The sequence below is a fragment of the Bombina bombina genome, chromosome 4 (assembly GCF_027579735.1).
Source record: "Bombina bombina isolate aBomBom1 chromosome 4, aBomBom1.pri, whole genome shotgun sequence".
Classification (NCBI taxonomy): domain Eukaryota; kingdom Metazoa; phylum Chordata; class Amphibia; order Anura; family Bombinatoridae; genus Bombina; species Bombina bombina.
In genome coordinates, this window is record NC_069502.1 from 526,423,468 (window position 1) to 526,443,998 (window position 20,531).

The following is a 20,531-nucleotide window of genomic DNA, read 5'->3' on the forward strand; positions in this document are numbered from 1 at the left end:
TATTATATAACCACATCAGCAACTGGAAGTATTTTCTGCTGCCTACCAAACACAGTGTTCATTGTAGGAAATCACCTGATTCACCTGCCATTGTCCTTGGTCTCCATTTGCAAACTGTTTATTGCTTGCTCTATTGGTGACCAGTGGTGGCTATGCCCTTGTCACTTTTTTGGGCCTTCCATACATAATACTCCATGGTAACTAAAAACAATGATAATATTAATTCGAAAACATCAATTATACATATTAGAGAGACTATTTAGCTTTTCATCAGATACAAAGTTACATTGTTTTTTAAAAGCAATGTAAAAATAAAAAAATACATAAAAGTGCACCTGCTGAACTACCTCTTCTTTTGTCCCTGTTGGGGACTTGAACTTATTAACATTTCAGACATTGTCATTTTAGAGGATGCTTTATAAATATATAACAACATTTATTATGTCACCCTTATATGAAAAAGTGCAAGGAATTATGCAGATTGGTAGTATTATTTATCCACTTGGGGGAAAAGTACAAAGAAGGAGACAGATGTGTACTTCAAAATGATTAGAATTTTTATTGATAGACAATTTGACAAGCTTTTAAAGGATCAAAATATACCTTAAAAATAACTATTTCCATTAATCTATCATACAATAAAACTGAATGAATGAGAAAATATTTTGTGTAGAACTTTGTATGCACAATAATTTAGAATTATTGTAGGAGGACTGGTAATTATTCTGCATATTTTTTTATTTTGATTGAAAGGATTTTTTTTCCTCACAAATTCATTAGTTTCAGAAATTTCCACTTGATGAAATTTGCAAATTTGTCATTAACTGTAGAGTTATGCAAGACAGTAAATCATATAAGATAACTGTTATTGGACAATTTTCCACTAAACTCTTTGATAATATTCTCAATAGATATCCACTATTTTTGGCGACATAAAGATCAAGCAACAGTGGGACAGATGGAAGAACCTGATCATTACCCACTTTAAACATTTTGTTTCAGGTTCATATCTTTTTATTGAGTAATACATTTATAGAATCTCATATCAAAAGTTGACCTTGTTTTTCAATATATTAATTAATAGCTAAATGCTTGTGTCTAGAAACATGTTTTTTTCCTCCTGTGTTTATTTATATCTCCTGAAGTTATTTTTACTAAAGCAAAAGCATTAATAGGATGATTTTCTGATGACCTTCAAGTCATTCTGTGTGTTTAGCTACATAATTAATTAATTAATGGAAAAAAATATATATTTTAATTAAAATTAGATTTTTTTTTCTGTTGGTGGTTTTCTAACTACTGTAATGCATGATGTCAAATTATAATGCCTTGACAAAATCAGTCATTACAGTACTGATTTATTTTCTGCCAAGTGGTAAATGAGTTCATACTTCCCAATACTTTCAAAGGCTGAACCACAAGGCTCAAAGGTAGAGTACCAGTGTTCCAAGGAGAGACTTGCTGACATGGTAGGTTGTGTCTAAAGGGCACTGTAGTAGCTAAAGGCAAAGTTTAGGATTCTAGGGCAGGAGCAATTTGTAGTGTTTTATAACAAAATGGTATATAAAGAGGCATGGAAAAACAGTAATGAGGGACAGCAGAACAAATATCCTGTTGGAACAGTCCTGCATTGTTTTAAGACAAATTATAGTTCTTTTGACTGTGAAGTAATGGTAAAGTCTATGTTATGTGAATGCAAGCTCACATTTTTTTGGTGATTACAGTAGTATCGGTATTCTCCCAATATCTTTCAGGTTATAGCTTTTTATAGGACAACTGAAAATTATTCTTTAACAAAGTAAGGTCTTAAGAAATAACACTTTGGACAGTTCTCTTAAAAAATACATTCAAAGGACTAGGTATGGTATTATGGTGAAATCACCTTGCAACGGGGCATAATTATATGTACTATTTGTGTAGTGTAATAAATTATTGATTATTAACTTGCATCAAACTGTTTACTTATTTGAATCTGAGAGTATATTCCGAAATTAATCTAAAGTATTTACCACTGACACATGGATAAAATAACATATTTAGTCAAACCAACAATTTAATATATTTACCAATCATTCAATGACTCACACAATAGAAGCCAAAATATATTTTCAGTAGTTTTATTGAAAAACACCTCTTTTGTTTCAGAAATAAATAAAAAATATAAGGCAGTGAAATTCACAATGTGCAGTTAAAAATCTTCAAAGTGCAATTCTATTTCCATAGTCTTGCAGGCAATTTCAAACTGCTTTGAGAACTAAGAAACACTATATTCTGAAAAAAATGTCCATACTAAATATACAGCACAAACATGCAATTCCTTTTCTGCAGGATTGACTGCAACTTGGCATACAAGTGAATGTAAATGTGTCTACAATATAAATCTAAATGATGCTGCAATGTTGCAAGGTTTCTGGTTGTAAAAAGAAAAGCATAGTATAAAATCAGTATATCCCTTATAAAGTATAACTGATGTTTGGAGAGTACTAATAATGATGGAACATGATTGATTTAATATGTATTACATAAGTTGCATTGTGTTGGAGCTGCAAGAAGCTACTAAAGAAAGAAATGATAAATGACCGCTCAGGCAAATAGCTATTGGGAAATTTGCCATTGCATTAGGTGATAATATTAACTGCTGCAGAATACAGGTTTTATTCACAAATCTTTAAACAATTAAGCTGGCATGGCAGGCAAATATTTTACAAGCATACAGAGAGCATAAAAATGGAAACTTCATTTGGTTTCTACATTAGGTATACTTGTTGCAGCATCCACATAAGAACTGTATGTGTACATACGTGTAAGTGCATTTCATGATTGCAGTATCCTGGAAGGAAATGGGAAAGCATGCTCTACACCTACTCTGCATGTACCTGTTTATTCAAATAAAAACTAGAAAATGTCATATACACTAAAAACAAAATACTTTTAGGATCTTGTGATTTTCTTTGGTAAGGATCGTTTCCACCGCATATGTTCAGCATATTCTGGAGGCTGCATGTCTTGTCCATAGTCCTCAAACTCATCATCTGGCCTTTCTGGAGGCATTGGCACTACGTAGGTTTCACTGTCAGGCTCCGGAGGTCCATTTTCAGGCCGATAAGGTTCTAGTTGGAAATAGTTGTCCGATTGAAGAAGACAGTTATCTCAGAACATTATTCCACTGGCATATCAATTTGTTGTTATGGTATTTGCTTAGGCAACAGGTTTGTTCCCATTGTAACGTAAAGCTTTTGTAATAAAGTTCAATGTAAGTAAATGTAAGTAGAATTAAAATACAAATACATAAAAGTTTAACAGTTAATCATTGCAGTGTCAAAGCCAGGAAATTGCAATGTCTCTAGCATCTGCAATTTCCAACTTTAGTACCAACATTAGCCAATTAAAAATTACACACATAACTAAGGAAACCCTTTAAATATGTGTGGGATATTCTTACAAATAATGGAACAAAACATGTTAGTCTAAGTATTGTTGAATATCCAAAATGATTTCACTTATCAGATAAGCAATACAAAAATAAATATAGTACAATATTCTAGTACAAAACATTCCTATACATTAATATTTTTTCAGATGAACATATTGCAAACTATGTTAAATCTTTAAAATTCTTTGGCATTATTTGGACATGTTTAACAAGCAGTAGCACCATAGGTTTAAAGAGTGTCAATGAAGGTTATTCTAGCATACAGCAAGCAGCAGGCATAAGCTTTTTCTACTATATTGTTAACTGGTTTTAGTGGATATGATCTCATACAAATAATTTACAAGCAACAATTAGTTTATTATTTACATATATCTTTTCTACTGTATTAGGTTAAATCTCTTTAAAAAAGGGTTACCTCACATACAGTAGTTAGTAGTTATAGTGGCCTCTTTTACAACCGAGGCCCTATTTTTAATAATTGATTTATTACAGAAATGCAACAGGCTTTTGTAAGTTGACACAACTGTCCACGATCCCATTCGAATGTTGTTAGTAAAGATTCTCCCCTTTTTATGATGCCAACATAGGTCATTAACCATATCCATGTTGATATTTCTCAAAAGAATCATTTCAGAGTAAGTATGTACGCAAACATCTCAGAAACAGGATTTTCATGAATTCAAACTGCAAGCAGTACTGGAGACTTAGAAAATGGGTTAACCGGAACCTGAAACAGGTCAAAGAGGATATTAGTATAAGTATATAGTAAGTGATGCACAATACAGTTTTCTACTTAAACATACTGTAAGTAAAAAGCATGCATTCCCATAACAAACAAGGGTTTAGAAGAAAGAGAGTTGCTACGTTTACAGGATTCTTTTCTACTGTTGAAATCTATGTTAATTGTTTAAGTAGGAGAATACCATGTTCACAAAATTTGAAAAAAGGAACTGCTTGAAAAAAAGAAACTGATGATTTTTTTTGTATAAAACAACTTTTATACAATGGGGCCGATTTATCAAGGGCTGAATGGCCCCTGATGCCCCTATTTCCGTGCAAGCCTTTAGGCTCGCCAGAAACAGCAGTTGGGGACATGAAACCCAAATTTTTTCTTTCATGATTTAGACAGAGCATACAATTATAAACAACTTTCTAATTTACTTCTATTATCTATTTTGCTTCATTCTCTTGATATTCCTTGCTGAAAAGCATATCTAGATATGCTCAGTAGCTGCTGATTGGTAGCTGCACATAGATGCCTCCTCTGATTGGTTCACCGTGTGCATCGCTATTTCTTCATTAAAGTATATCTAAATAATGAAGCAAATTAGGTAATAGAAGTAAATTGGAATGTTGTTTAAAATGATATTCTCTACCTTAATCATGAAAGAAAATGTTTGGGTATAGTTTCCCTTTAAGAAGCAGTGGTCTTAAGACCGGTGCTCCTTAACTGGACCGCCGCCTCTGAGGCTGTGGACATCAATCCGCCCAATCTCATGTGATCGGGCTGATTGACACCCCCTGCTAGTGGCAGGTTTGCCGGAAACAGAAGTTATGAAGCAGCGGTCTAAAGACCGCTGCTCCATAACTTGTCCGTCTGCTCTAAGGCCACGGACAGAAATCAACCCAATCGAATATAATCGGGTTGATTGACACCCCCACAAATCTGCAGGGGGCAGTATTGCACAAGCAGTTCACCAGAACTGCTTGTGCAATGTTAAATGCCGACAGCATATGCTGTCGGCATTTAGTGATGTCTGTCGGACATGATCCACTGAGCGGATCATGTCGGACAGACATTTGATAAATCGGCCCCATGATATGTCAAATTCTTATATTCCAGGCCTCACTATAAAAATGAATAATATGTTATTGTTATATTTATAGCTCTGAAATACATGATATGGATTCAAACAAACTGATTTCTGTGATACAATTTAGAAACTATTAACTATTTAAATCATCATGATCAACAACAACATAAGACAAGCTGAAAGTTGTCTATGGGCTTCAAAGAGAGTAAAAATGACCAACCTTTGCTGTAATTTGGCTAATGCAAAATTAATATTTGACTAGATAATGTTTAGGCAACCATTTTAATGATTATCAGCCAGCTGAAAACAATTGACACCAGCAATGCAAACTTGACCTTAGTGTTTTTATATTTTCTGTTTTTAGTGTGCAAACTTAAAAGGACACTGAACCCATTTTTTTCATGATTCAGATAGAGCATGCAATTTTAAGCAACTTTCTAATTTACTCCTATTATCAATTTTTCTTCGTTCTCTTGCTATCTTTATTTGAAAAAGAAGGTATCTAAGCTAAGGAGCCAGCCGATTTTTGGTTAAGTACTCTGGACAGCACTTGTTTATTGGTGGGTGAATTTATCCACCAAACAGCAAGAACAACCTAAGTTGTTCACCAAAAATGGGCCGGCATCTAAACTTGCATTCTTGCTTTTCAAATAAAGATACCAAGAGAATGAAGAAAATTTGACAATAGGAGTAAATTAGAAAGTTGCTTAAAATTGCATGATCTATCTGAATCACAAAAGAAAAAACGTGGGTTCAGTGTCCTTTTAAGTTTGCACACTAAAAACAGAAAATATAAAAACACTAAGGTCAAGTTTGCATTGCTGGTGTCAATTGTTTTCAGCTGGCTGATAATCATTAAAATGGTTGCCTAAACAGTTAACATTATCTAGTCAAATATTAATTTTGCATTAGCCAAATTACAGCAAAGGTTGGTCATTTTTACTCTCTTTGAAGCCCATGGGGGCTGAAAAACTATAGTTTGTATTCAGTTTTACAATAAGCCCATAGACAACTTTCAGCTTGTCTTATGTTGTTGTTGATCAACTCAACTTTTCAGCTTCCTCTACAAAGCGTAAAGGATCTAGATACAAAAGACACCTATATTCTATCATATTTTTTGAATTATGTTATGTTGAATTTAATATTTTATTTTATATATAAAAGGTACCCAATAAACATATAACATATATTAAATACTTAAATATTAAAGTGATAAAGGATTCATAATTATATAAATATCATATTGTTTCAAACCACAAAGGAAACAAATATATTAACTAAACATAGGAGTCTGACATATATAATTTAAATAGTTTATTATATGTTTCAGGTAAAAGTGAAATGCACTAAAACCTCTTTTATACCATAGGGTTAGAACTGCTAAGTGTGAGATGCAAATAGTCAACAAGTTCCTAAATATTAAATGGAAATGGTGGTAGGGTTAAATCTAACAAGTGACTTGTATAACTGAAGAAGGAGCTATGTACTATAGTGAAACTAATAGTACATATTAAACACTTTGTTACTCAAAAGTAACACAAGCAATCTAAATGTGGCCTAAATGTCTACAGAAACCATCATAAGATCAGGGCTACCAGTATACCATAATAATACAGCTGAAAACCAAGTATGGGGGTGGTGACAATCCTTTAGAAAAATGTATCAAATAATTTATCTTCAAAAATCCCCATAAACATTAATGGCAATTTCCTGTTCAAAATTATTAGATACGTTTTTATATATATACTTACCCCTATATCTGTTAACATAGTTCATACACTTAAAATGGGTTAGTTTAAAAAATCAACGCATTTTAGAAGAGACTGGTGGTTTCACTGACTTAAATAAAAATTAAGTTGGTTAGATGTATCTACATAATTAAAGGGACATTACACTGCTGTACAACTACAGTACCATGTTTACTACTCACCAAGCAGTTATTGTTCCTCATGTGCCTGCAGCTGTTTTCAGTTATTCTATTACTTCAACCCCTTACAAGTATTAGTGAAGCTCATCATTGTCACACTGGGCGCTGCCCTCCAGGAGCTTCTATTTGTTATTTAACTTTTAAACTATGCAATAAACTGCAAAATGTAAAACTTCTGCTCTCTATTGTGTGAGCTAAACTGAAGTGAAAGGTGCAGCTGTCAAACAACAGATCCGTGAATGCGCTCTGCTTCTGTCACAGGAAGTAACAATACGTGTGCTACAAGATGGCGGCACCCAGTACAAAAGAGCTTTACAAACTGGATTCTGTAATGAATTAAAATAAAAGAACAGCTTTAAACAGAACTGCAGGTATTGGAGGGAAAACAATACCATGGTGAGTAGTGACCATCCTACTAAGTACTAACTGCATAACCAGGAAACTGAGAACATCATCAGAATCAAATTTTAGTTTTGCATTATCATTAGTTAAATGGAATGATGACGATTATGTGAAGAATAAGAAATACCTTGCATATGATTATGTAGCATATCATGTCCGCTGCACATCGATAAATGCCGACAGCATACGCTGTCTGCATTTATCATTGCACCAGCAGTTCTTTGAACTGCTGGTGCAATGCCGCCCCCTGCAGATTCGATCGGGTTGATTTCTGCCTGCGGCCTCAGAGCAGGCGGACAAGTTATGGAGCAGTGGTCTTTAGACCTCTGCTTCATAACTTCTGTTTCCGGCAAACCTGAAGGCTTGCAAGGAAACAGGGGCATCAAGCCCCATTAACTTTACTATGTACTGTAGTCTATAGTCTTCATAGACTTTGAAGAACATTTTTGTTCTAATCATTAGGAACTAAAATTGAGACCTGCAAAAGCATTGAGGCCCTAGGTTTTTGTAATACTCTACTCTACCAGTTGTAGTGGTGAATACTCTTTATAAGAATATTTATAAGTATAAAATGTGTGTGTGTATCTGTGTGTGTGTATTTATATCTATATCTATCTATAAATATAAATATATATATATATATATATATATATATATAGGTAGCCCTCAGTTTACGCCGGGGTTAGGTTCCAGAAGGAATGGTTGTAAATTGAAACCGTTGTAAATTGAAACCCAGTTTATAATGTAAGTCAAAGGGAAGTGAGGGAGATAGGTTCCAGACACCTCTCAAAATTGTCATAAGTAACAGCTAATACATTATTTTTAAAGCTTTGAAATGAAGACTTTAGATGCTAAACAGCATTATAAACCTAATAAAATAACCACACAACACAGAATATATAATTAAACTAAGTTAAATGAACAAAAACATTTGCTAAACAGCATTATAAATCTAATAAAATAATCACAACACAGACTTCACTTGCATTTTTCTGCAAACAGTTCTTTCTATGCATTCCAATCTGGACTGATTTATATACAGGAAGATCTTGTTCCTTTGAAATCTACTCGATAGCTCAGGTCTGGTTAAACTGATTAATTTCAGCTTGCTTGGCTTTGCTGCAACACAAGCGGACAGCTCCACCTATTGGCTATTTTAATAAATATCAATGCTCAATAGCAGTCACATGACTGGAACAAAAGGTTGTTATTCTGAAACGGTGTAAATTGAACCAGTGTAAAACGAGGGCCACCTGTATATATATATATATATATATATATATATATATATGTGTGTGTGTGTGTGTGTGTGTGTGTGTGTGTACAAATTACTTACTAATTTTAATTTTGGAATATCTCTATTTTTGCATCTGTAAAATTGGATAGATTGGAAAAGGATGGGACCAAGTGTAAACAACAATATCTAATGTCATTAAAGCGAAACTTATATGTCATAATATATTTTATAAATGCAACCTAAAGGTAGTTTTAATAGTTTTGTATATAGTACTATCAGAAAGATAGTACTTTAATCTGAAAGTTAATAGTTGTTGTTTTAAATACAAGAAGACTATAAAAGACAATAAAAGACTATAATTTGCATCTTAAAACACAAAAATCTAATCAAAGATTCAAACAGAGAAGAGTGTGACTTTATGGCTGGGAAAAATTATCATTTTTAATAATTGTATAATCTTAGACTAATATTAATGAAAAAGACTGGATTTTGAAATATTTTTGGATTTTGAAATTCTGGATTTGGGGATTTGTACATTATTTATATATACTGTATATATATATATAATAGCTCTCTCTCTATAAAACCAAATTATGTTTTAGTACACTTCCAAATGCATATTGTTATTCAGTTCACTTTGTGGGCCAGATTTAACAAGCAGCGGATGCTGCTGTCTCCGCCAGAAACTGAATTTAAGAAGCAACTTAATTGGCCGCCACCTTTTTGGTGGCGGACTGCAATCATCATGATCCGATCGGGATGATTGACACCCCCTGCTAGCCACGAATGTGCAGGGTGCGGCATTGCACAAGCATTTCACAAGAAATGCTTGTGCAATGTTAAATGCTGAAATTGCATGCTGTCGGCATTTAGCAATGTCGGACGCACATGATTCACTAAAGAGAATCATGTGCGCCTGGCATATAATAAATCAATCCTGTGACTCAAAGCACCAAACAAACAAACTGATTTACAGCATCAGTTTTGCATTTTACATTTTTAGATTTCCGATTGGCCGTGAATCTGCAGGGGGCGGCATAGCACAAGCAGTTCAAGAGAACTGCTTGTGAAATGATAAATGCTGACAGTGTATGCTGTCGGCATTTATCGATGTGCAGTGAACATGATACGCTACATTGTATCATTTCCCCTCACATTAATAAATCGGGCCCATAGTGTTTAAAAGTAATTACAGTGGAACAATTACTCTACACATACGATTTGTTACCAGCAGTTCTATGCGGCTCCCGAACAGTACTTTACGTATATGTTTTAAGATTTGCCTCTAGAAATGCTTGTGCAATGTTAAATGTTGACAGCGTATGCTGTCGGCATTTAGCGATGTTGGGCGGACATGATTCGCTACAGAGAATCATGTCCGCCTGGCATATAATAAATCAATCCTGTGACTCAAAGCACCAAACAAACAAACGAATTTATAGCGACAGTTTTACATTTTAAACTATGAAATCATTACATTTCCTAAACACTGTCACCCAAAAGAAACTTGCCATTTGTTACTTTGCTTTCTAAGCTATTGTAATAGCATATAATATATTTTCTAAGGGCTACATACATGACATATAGGGGCCGAATTATCAAACTACGAATGGAGCTTGATGCCCCTGTTTCCGCATGAGCCTTCAGGCGTGCTCCATAACTTTTCCGCCTGCTCTGAGGCTGCAGACATCAATTCGCCCGATCCTATACGATCGGGCTGATTGACACCCCCTGCTAGCGGCCGATTGGCCGCGAATCTGCAGGGGGCGGCATAGCACAAGCAGTTCAAGAGAACTGCTTGTGAAATGATAAATGCAGACAGCGTATGTTCCCACATTAATAAATTGGCCCCATAGTGTTTAAAAGTAATTACAGTGGAACAATTACTTTACACATACGGTTTGGTACTAGCAGGATATTCTGTCCCATAATAACCAATAAATAATCATGCCATATTAATCTAAACATTTCTGAAACGGCTAGATTATGAGTCTTGCTTTAGACTTAAAAAGCAGTGTTGGCCGGTCCCAATGCTGCTTTTTAACGCCCGCTGGTATTACGAGTCTTGAAGGTACAGGTGTACCGCTCACTTTTTTGTCCAGACTTGGAAATACCGCAAATCCACTTACGTCAATTGCGTATCGTATATTTTCAATGGGACTTGCATAGCGCCGGTATTACGAGTCTGTCAAAAAGTGAGCAGTACACCCTCTCCTGTCAAGACTGGTACCGCATTTTAAAGTCAGTAGTTAAGAGTTTTACACTATAACGCCGTAGTATAAAACTCTTAACTAGAGTGCTAAAAAGTACACTAACACCCATAAACTACCTATTAACCCCTAAACCGAGCCCCCCCCCCCCCACATTGCAAGCACTAAAATACATTTTTTAACCCCTAATCTGCCGAACCGGACATCGCCACCACTATACTAAATATATTAACCTCTAAACCGCCACACTCCCGCCTCGCAAACATTAGTTAAATATTATTAACCCCTAATCTGCCGTCCCTAACATCGCCGACACCTACCTACATTTATTAACCCCTAATCTGCTGCCCCCAACATCGCCGCCAATATACTAAAGTTATTAACCCCTAAATCTAAGTCTAACCCCCTAACTTAAATATAATTTAAATACATCTAAATAAAATTTCTATCATTTTTTTTAAGGGGGTATTGGGTGGGTTTTAGAGTAGGGTTGGTTGTGTGGGTGGTGGGTTTTAATGTTGGGGGGATTTGTAATTTTTTTTATAGGTAAAAGAGCTTTTAAGGGCTATTTGTAATTTAGTGTAGGGAAGGGTTTGTTTTATTTTGGGGGGCTTTATTATTTTGTTAGGGGGATTAGATTAGGTGTAATTAGTTTAAAAATCTTGTAATTTGTTTATTATTTTCTGTAATTTAGTGTTTGCTTTTTTTGGACTTTAGATAATTTTATTTAATTGTATTTAATTGTATTTAGTTTAGAGAATTAATTTAATTATAGTGTAGTGTTAGGTGTTAGGTGTTATTGTAACTTAGGTTAGGTTTTATTTTACAGGTACTTTTGTCTTTATTTTAGCTAGTTGTTTATTAAATAGTTAATAACTATTTAGTATTCTACCTAGTTAAAATAAAATCAAACTTGCCTGTAAAGTAAAAATAAACCATAAACTAGATACAAAGTAATTATTACTTATATTGTAGCTAGCTTAGGGTTTATTTTATAGGTAAGTATTTAGTTTTACATACGAATAATTTAGTTAATTATAGTAATTTAATTTATTTAAATTATATTTAAGTTAGGGGGTGTTAGGGTTAGGGTTAGACTTAGGTTTAGGGGTTAATACATTTAGAATAGTGGCTGCAACGTTGGGGGCGGCAGATTAGGGGTTAATAAATGTAGATAGCTGGTGGCGATGTTAGGGATGGCAGATTAGGGGTTAATCATCTTTAACTAATGTTTGCGATGCGGGAGTGCGGCGGTTTAGGGGTTAATATGTTTATTATAGTGGCGGCGACGTTGGGGGCGGCAGATTAGGGGTTAAGAAGTGTAGGTAGGTTGCAGCGACATTGGGGAAGGCAGATTAGGGGTTAATAAATGTAATGTAGGTGTTGGCGATGTTGGGGGCATCAGATTAGGGGTTCATAAGTATAATGTAGATGGTGGCGGTGTCCGGAGCGGCAGATTAGGGGTTAATAATATATTGTAGGTGTCTGTGATGTCGGGGGCGGCAGATTAGGTGTTAATAAGTGTAAGATTAGGGGTGTTTAGACTTGGGGTTCATGTTAGGGTGTTAGGTGTAGACATAAATTTGATTTCCCCATAGGAATCAATGGGGCTGCGTTAAGGAGCTTTACGCTGCTTTTTGGCAGGTGTTAGACTTTTTTTCAGCCGGCTCTTCCCATTGATTCTTATGGGGAAATCGTGCATGAGCACGTTACACCAGCTCACCGCTAATGTAAGCAGCGCTGGTATTGGAGTGTGGTAAGGAGCAAAATTTTGCTCAACGCTCACTTCTTGTCTGGGTTGTAAAAACCCATAATACCAGCGCTGTCTTTAAGTGAGCTGTTAGCATAAACTGCTCGTTAGCACCGCACAGCTCAAAACGAAAAACTTGTAATCTAGCTGAAAGTAAAGTACATTTCTTCAAAATAACAAAAGCAAAATGGGAACTACATTGATAATGAAACTAAATATCATCTTCTCTGTTGCCTAGGTCAGTACATGTCATTTCAAGGGATAGGAGGATAATTAACTTAATCTTGCAGCAACTGATTATCACCAACCCCTTTTTTATTCCAAGAAACATTTCAATCAATTATTTTGAGAATTTAAAGCTCTAAATTTAAATGTCAACCAATAGACTGATTGTGAGTCACAGTAAAAATATGTAGATGGATTGGTGGAATTAAGACACCAGCTACAGGAGAAATGAAAACAAGAGATGTAATTTATAAATTGTCTAAGCACAGATGTCTCACTCCTTGTGTCAAATATATGTCTTAAGGTAAATGTTAATCTTAAAGTGTTATAATGGAATTACATTCCTCGTTTTGAACATAAAGAAGCATCACTAATGTCATGTTTACTGCTGAGCTAATAGACTACTGCCTGGCTCTTGGTTTTTACATACCTGGGTATCCTTGTCCATTGTAAGGCATGCTTGCACACATCGAAGCATCACAATATCCAGCTTGACCAGGGGGCCCTCTAATGCCTTGAAGACCTGGGCGGCCAGAGGGTCCTGGAGGTCCTGTAGAGCCTGGAGAACCTGGTGGTCCAGTTCTAGAATCGCCTGGTGGTCCTAATTTTGAAGGGAACATTATTAGAATCCTGTGAGATTTTTTTTCTATTGTTCTAAACCAAAGCTAATAATGCATCTGGCACAGAATCTGTCTAGACACATTCTAGCATACTGCAAGAAAATAAAAGTCAGACCCTACATATGTTGTAAATGAAGCAACCAAAATGAACCAAAATGCAATCATACTCTATAAATGTTATTTATCAATACATGCTGCTTATTCAGAAACTATTTTCTAGAGAACCTGATTTGTCAGGATTTAGATATGTTACTGACATCAATGAATTAATTGGTTGGTTTCAACTTTTAAGATATAAGGTTCTCTGGAGGAAACTACTGCTTTTAAAAAGCACACTGGATTTCAATTAAAATGTAAAAGTGCATCAACTTTGCTACCCTGCAGCTCAAGGGCAAATGAAGTAATGTTTTTTTTGGCGCAGACTCTATTATGGTTAACTGAAATGTAAAGCTTGAATCAAGTGAGGATAAAATTGTTGCAAACTTATTGTGAATCTTGTAATGAAAAAATCATGTTTTAACTAGTAAATTAAAGACAGATACAGACAGCCTGTTTCCACTGCCAAGACACCAGTAAATAATCAGTGAATAGAACAAGGGAGAGATTAGAGGGACAGCAAGCGTAAAGTCTACTAGTATTTAAAACATTGTATTCCATCTAGTGACATTTTAAAAGCCAATTGGGAAATGTGTTCATATGCAGTTCTAAGTAGACTGGAGAAAACAATATATTTCAATAATAAAACATACCATATTTAGTTTAAGATATTAGTTTTTATGAGACAAGCTTTAATTTGAAGTTTAATTATGCACACTTATTTTTTTCCCCTGCTTTCCTGGAATTTATAAAAAAATTTAAACTGTGTAGTTTTCCACAGCCCCAGAGTGGCTAGAGTGTATTCTGTGAAATTCAGGACCATGGGGCCTGTTTAATAAAGTGCAAGCGGACATGATACAATGTAGCGTATCATGTCCACCGCACATCGATAAATGCCGACAGCTTATGCTGTCGGCATTTATCTATGCACAAGCAGTTCTTGTGAACTGCTTGTGGAATGCTGCCCCCCGCAGATTCGCAGCCAATCGGCCACTAGAAGGGGGTGTCAATCAGCCCGATCGTATAGCCTCAGAGCAGACGGACAAGTTATGGAGCAGCGGTCTTTAGACCACTGCTTCATAACTGCTGATAATTTGGCCCCCATGACTCTATTATATTATGCACTTACAGGTAGATTATGAGTTGTGCTTTCGTCTTTTACCGCAAGCCTTTTAGCCTGTAACGCAACTTCAGTCCTGCACTCATAAAAATTAAATTTTTTCATGGAACTTCCATAGCACTGCTATTACGAGTTTTGCGGTGAGGCTAAAAAGCTTTCGTTACACCCTATAACGACAAGATCCGTACCGCCATCTGAGAGCAGTAGTTATGAGTTTTACACAACAAAACTGTTACATAAAACTCATAACTAAACTATTACAAAGTACACTAACACCAATAAACTACCTATTAACCCCTAAACCGAGGCCCTCCCACATCGCAAACACTATAGTAAAGTTATTAACCTCTAATCTGCTGCTCCCACACAGCCGCCACTAATAAAATGTATTAACCCCTATTCCGCCGCTCCCCGATATCGTCACCAATATAATAAAGTTATTAACCCCTAAACCACCGCCCTCCCGCATCGCAAACACTATTTAAATATTATTAACGCCTAATCTGCCGTCCACCCACATCGCCCCACTATACTAAAGTTATTAAACCCTATTCCGCTGATCCCCGACACCACCGCCACTATAATAAACCTATTAACCCCTAAACCGCAAGTCCCACAACAACGAAATATACTAAATTTAACTATTAACCCCTAAACCGAAAGCCCCCCACATCGCAATAAACTAATTTCAACTAGTAACCACTAAACCTAATGCCCCCCTAACATTATATTAAAATTAAAATTTCCCTATCTTAAATTAAAACTTACGTGTCAAATTAAAAAAACTAAGTTTAAACTAACATTTAAACTAATATAACTATTAAACTAAAATTAAACTAACTACCAATTAATGAAAATTAAAACACACATTAAAAAATCCTAACACTACTATAAAAATTACAAAGTGTCTAATTACAAAAAATAACAAACACTAAATTACGAAAAATAACAAATGATATTATCAAAATTAAAAAAAGAATTACACCTAATCTAATAGCCCTATAAAAATAAAAAAGCCCACCCAAAATAAAAACCCCTATCCTACAATAAACTACCAATAGCCCTTAAAAGGTTATTTTGTGGGGCATTGCCCCTAAGAAATCAGCTCTTTTACCTGTAAAAAAACACAAAGACCCTCAACAGTAAAACCCTCCACTCAACCAACCCCCCAAAATAATAAACCTAACTCTAACAAAAACCTAGGCTATCCATTGCCCTTAAAAGAGCATTTAGCTCTTTTGCTTGCCCTGAAAAGGGCATTCAACTCTTTTAAGAAAAGCCCAAACCCTAAACTAAAAAAAACCCACCCAAAAAAGTTTAAAAAATCCCAACACTAACCCCGGAAGATTCACTTACAGTTCTTGAAGTCCAGGCATCCAGGCGGCGAGAGGTCTTCATCCAGGTGGCAAGGTCTTCATCCATCCAGGCGGTGCCTTTTATCTTCATCCAGACGTCATCTTCTATGTTCATCCTGGCGGCGTCTTCTATCTTCATCCAGGCAGCATGGAGCAGGTCCATCCTGAAGACATCCGGCGCGGATCATCTTCTTCATACGGTCGCTGCCGTATACTGAATCTTCAATGCAAGGGAGCCTTTTTAAAATTGCGTCCCTTGCATTCCTATTTGCTGATTTGATTTTGGAAAATCAAATCAGCCAATAGGATGAGAGCTAATGAAATCCTTTTGGCTGTTCAAATCAGCCAATAGGATGAGAGCTACTTAAATTCTATTGGCTATTCAAATCAGTCAATTGAATTTAAGTAGCTCTCATCCAATTGGCTTATTTGAATTTCAAAAATAAAATCAGCCAATAGGAATGCAAGGGACGCCATTTTGAAAAGGCTCCCTTGCATTGAAGATTCATTATACAGCGGCAACCGTATGAAGAGGATGCTCTGTGCCGGATGTCTTCAGGATGGACCCGTTCCAGGCCACCAATATAAAGATAGAAGAAGCCACCAGGATGAACATAGAAGACGCCCGCCTGAATGGATGAAGACCTCGCCACCTGGCTGAAGTACTCTCGCCACCTGGATGAAGTCCTCTCGCCGCCTGGATTTCCGGACTTCAGGAACTGTAAGTGGATCTTCAGGCGGTTATTGTTAGGATTTTTTAAAATTTTTTGGGTGGAGCTTTTTTTAGTTTAGGGTTTGGGCTTTTCTTAAAAGAGCTGAATGCCCTTTTCAGGGCAGGCAAAAGAGATGAATGCCCTTTTAAGGACAATGCCCATACAAATGCCCTTTTCACGGCAATGGGTAGCTTAGGTTTTGTTAGAGTTAGGTTGATTATTTTGTGGGGTTGGTTGGGTTGTGGGTTTTACTGTTGGGGGGTCTTCGTGTTTTTTTTACAGGTAAAAGAGCTGATATCTTTGGGGCAATGCCCCACAAAAGGCCCTGTTAAGGGCTATTGGTAGTTTATTGAAGGCTAGGTTTTTTTTATTTTGGGTGGGCTTTTTTATTTTTTTAGGGCTATTAGATTAGGTGTAATTATTTTTTATTTTTTATAATATCATTTGTTATTTTTCATTATTTAGTGTTATTTTTTGTAATTTAGTATTTTTTTTTATAATTAGATACTTTGTAATTTTTATAGTAGTGTTAGAAATTTTTTTATCTGCATTTTAGTTTTCTTTCATTGGTAGTTAGTTTAATTTTAGTTTAATAGTTATATTAGTTTAATTGTTAGTTTAAACTTAGTTTTTTTAATTTGACAGGTAAGTTTTCATTTAATTTAAGATAGTGAAATTGAAGTTTTAATATAAAGTTAGGGGGGCGTTAGGTTTAGCGGTTACTAGTTTAAAATAGTTTATTGCGATGTGGGGGGCTTTCGGTCTAGGGGTTAATAGGTTTATTATAGTGGCAGCGGTGTCGGGGGGCGGCGGAATAGGGGTAAATTTATTTTCATAGTGGCAGCGATGTCAGAAGCAGCAGATTAGGGGTTAATAACTTTATGCAGGTGTCGGCGATGTCAGGGGCGGCAGATTAGGGGTGTTTAGATGTGGTTTTTATGTTAGGGTGTTTAAACGTAACTTTTTTTTCCCCATAGACATGGGGCTGCGTTACGGAGAGTTTCATTCTGTGACATAGTCTACTAATAACAATGTTTCTCATTGTGTCTGTGATACTAAGATAACTGTTGTTGTGCTAACCTGGGGGTCCAGTAAGTCCTCTGGGTCCTTGCGATCCAATTCCGGGATTACCCCGTTCACCTTTTTCCCCTGGAATACCTGTTGGAAAACAAAAAGAATGTCATTGCTTTGCTAATTAACTACTAACAATATCGTAAGTACAGCATATTACCTTATATAATTCTTGTTTTATTTTATATCACACTTTATGCTATACAATATTTAAAGGCTAAATATTTCTTTATAATGCATATAAAAGAGTAAATAAATATTACATTTAATTGTAAAACAGCAGTAGACATTGTATACTACTAATAACAAACATTAAAAATAAGAAAATAAGTATTAAACATTTTGAAATAAATTCTTTTAGATGAAAAAATACATAGTAATGATTATAAGGTTCCTTTAACTTACTGAATGACCGAATTTACTTATGTTTGAGATGCCATCTTATATTATTCTACACTTTATTTATTCTGCGCTTTTTCTTTTTATTTTAACACATACCTCTCTCTCCAGGTGGTCCTTGAGGGCCCGATGTTCCTGGGAACCCAGGTCTACCTGCAGATCCAGGCTCTCCTCTTAATCCTGGGCTGCCTTGTTGGCCGGGAGGGCCAGGAGGTCCAGGCTGATTGCGGTTTGAATAGTAATCATTTGGAATCTGGTTTAGCATCTGATTAAATCTGCTCATTTGACCTTAAAAACACAAAGGAAGAAATGATATTAGCAAACAAGAAGTTAATATGTTTTTTCTTTATATTTTATATCACATCAGGGTCCTGTTGTTATCAGTCTGTGAAGTTAAAATATTTTACAGCAAAAAATAGCATCAATGTTTGAGTTAGCCATAGCTAAGAACAATCGAGAGTTTTTGCTTAGAAAGGGAAAACTGGCAAAGCGGGTGAGCCAAATTGCCTTTATATGATTTTATTATTCACTGCAGACAGTTTGGCAGAGAATGGTATGCAACATTACTGGAAGGCCGCCATTCACAAATAATGGTAGAAGTCTCAAGTGAACACAAAACAACTGTCTAAAATGTGTTATTATAAACTAAAAATATATTTTAAAAACAGTAGAATTGTTTGTTTATGAAAAATTGAGACAAAGGCATTGACTTACTGAGATAAACGTACTGAGATAAAGCATTGACACTCTCCATTATAATTGTTAAAAACAGACAAAAATAAGAGAGAAAATAAAGGTGGTGCATGTTGCTTAAAACCTGCAACAGGTTGAAAAGTTATAACATTGTTTATGGCAATCCTTAGTGTTTTATTTTGTAAACACATCATTTGTAATTTGCACTATTTGGATAGAGAAAGACGGTTAAATACATTTATTGTGGAAGACATAGGGGCCTATCTATCAAGCTTATTGCTCTTCGCATTCAACTATGTCTGTCAGTTCTGATCCGCACTGTCGGAACAGGTCCGGCAGACATTTCATAAATAGGTCTCATAGTCTATCAATGAAATACAGACAATTTGGTTGTTATTTCAAATGAAAAATGTTGTTTCTATCACCTAGGCAACAGGTTTAGTACATTTGTATTTTTCAATTAATATCAGGATGTGTATAGCAAACAAGTTTGATAGTTTAATGGTTAGACTCTTGATGTCACACACAAAATTGTGAGTACAAAAGCAACAGCAGAAAAAGAATGAACAATACTGTGAATATCACACAAATTATATATTTTAAAAAAGAAAAATAATAACATGGGAATTCCTCTGTTCCTAACTGTGTAATTTACATCACTGAGCTCCCTGTCTGTTTACTTGTCTAAGCTCAGTCTTCTGACCAGTCCTTTGTACTCTATTATTATAAGTAACCTGTATAAGATCTCTTATTGTGGTATTAAGAACATCTAACTTTTCAAGTCAACTCTTCTTGTGCTCCCAGCAGACATTCAAGATCCCGGATACCATCACTAGCTCGAACATTCTTTCAAGCATAGTTTGCAAAAAGACTCTCCCAGTGTTCGTGTCATGCATTTTTGGTAGTAGTTTGGTAGACTTGGTCAAAACTGTCTAATAATCTATTGTTTATTAATACATTCATTAATTATTTTATTTACACAACTGTGTAACGTGTAAAATTATACATGCACGTTCTAAATTCCCAAGCTTATACAATAAGACGGTGTTAACTTACTATTTATCATCTGTTCACAAACTTGTCTTGCCACAGCTCTCATCATATTCTGAGAAGCAATATCTCCCTGAAATAAAACAAATAAATATAAATAATTTGTATGTTTTAAGTTATAGCATTAATATTTTCTAGTTCTAATTCATAGTACAGATATATTTTGAGCACTGGTGATCTTAAATATTTAGTCACACTTACCCTTTCGCCCTTATCTCCCTTTGTTCCTGTGGGCCCCTAAAAAAGATTAATGTCTATTATTTATGTTGCCTTCAGAATAAAGAAAACAATAAAAGGGAATGGCAGCATTTTCATAGCTCTTGATCAAAGAATATGTCAGCCTAAATGTCTGAGTTAAACTTAGTAATAAACTCTGCATTCCAAGAGGTTTATATATATATATGAATGTACTTTTT

The 20,531-nt window shown here is 35.2% G+C and overlaps 1 protein-coding gene across 4 annotated transcripts in view; it reads right to left on the minus strand.

The window, feature by feature from the left end:
• Positions 1-2,101: 2,101 nt before the first annotated feature.
• COL12A1 (collagen type XII alpha 1 chain) overlaps positions 2,102-20,531 on the minus strand; it is a 252,433-nt gene continuing 234,003 nt past the window's right edge. For 3 of the 4 annotated variants that reach the window (XM_053710444.1, XM_053710443.1, XM_053710446.1), the window contains 6 exons: positions 20,317-20,352; positions 20,122-20,188; positions 18,472-18,660; positions 17,983-18,060; positions 13,429-13,599; positions 2,102-3,110 (listed from right to left, as the gene is read on the minus strand). In XM_053710444.1, the coding sequence (XP_053566419.1) occupies positions 2,932-3,110; positions 13,429-13,599; positions 17,983-18,060; positions 18,472-18,660; positions 20,122-20,188; positions 20,317-20,352 (720 nt within the window). In that variant the 3' untranslated portion in view covers positions 2,102-2,931. Of the gene's footprint in view, positions 3,111-3,769; positions 4,161-13,428; positions 13,600-17,982; positions 18,061-18,471; positions 18,661-20,121; positions 20,189-20,316; positions 20,353-20,531 lie in introns of those variants that run through there. The other variant, XM_053710445.1, reaches the window with a different exon arrangement.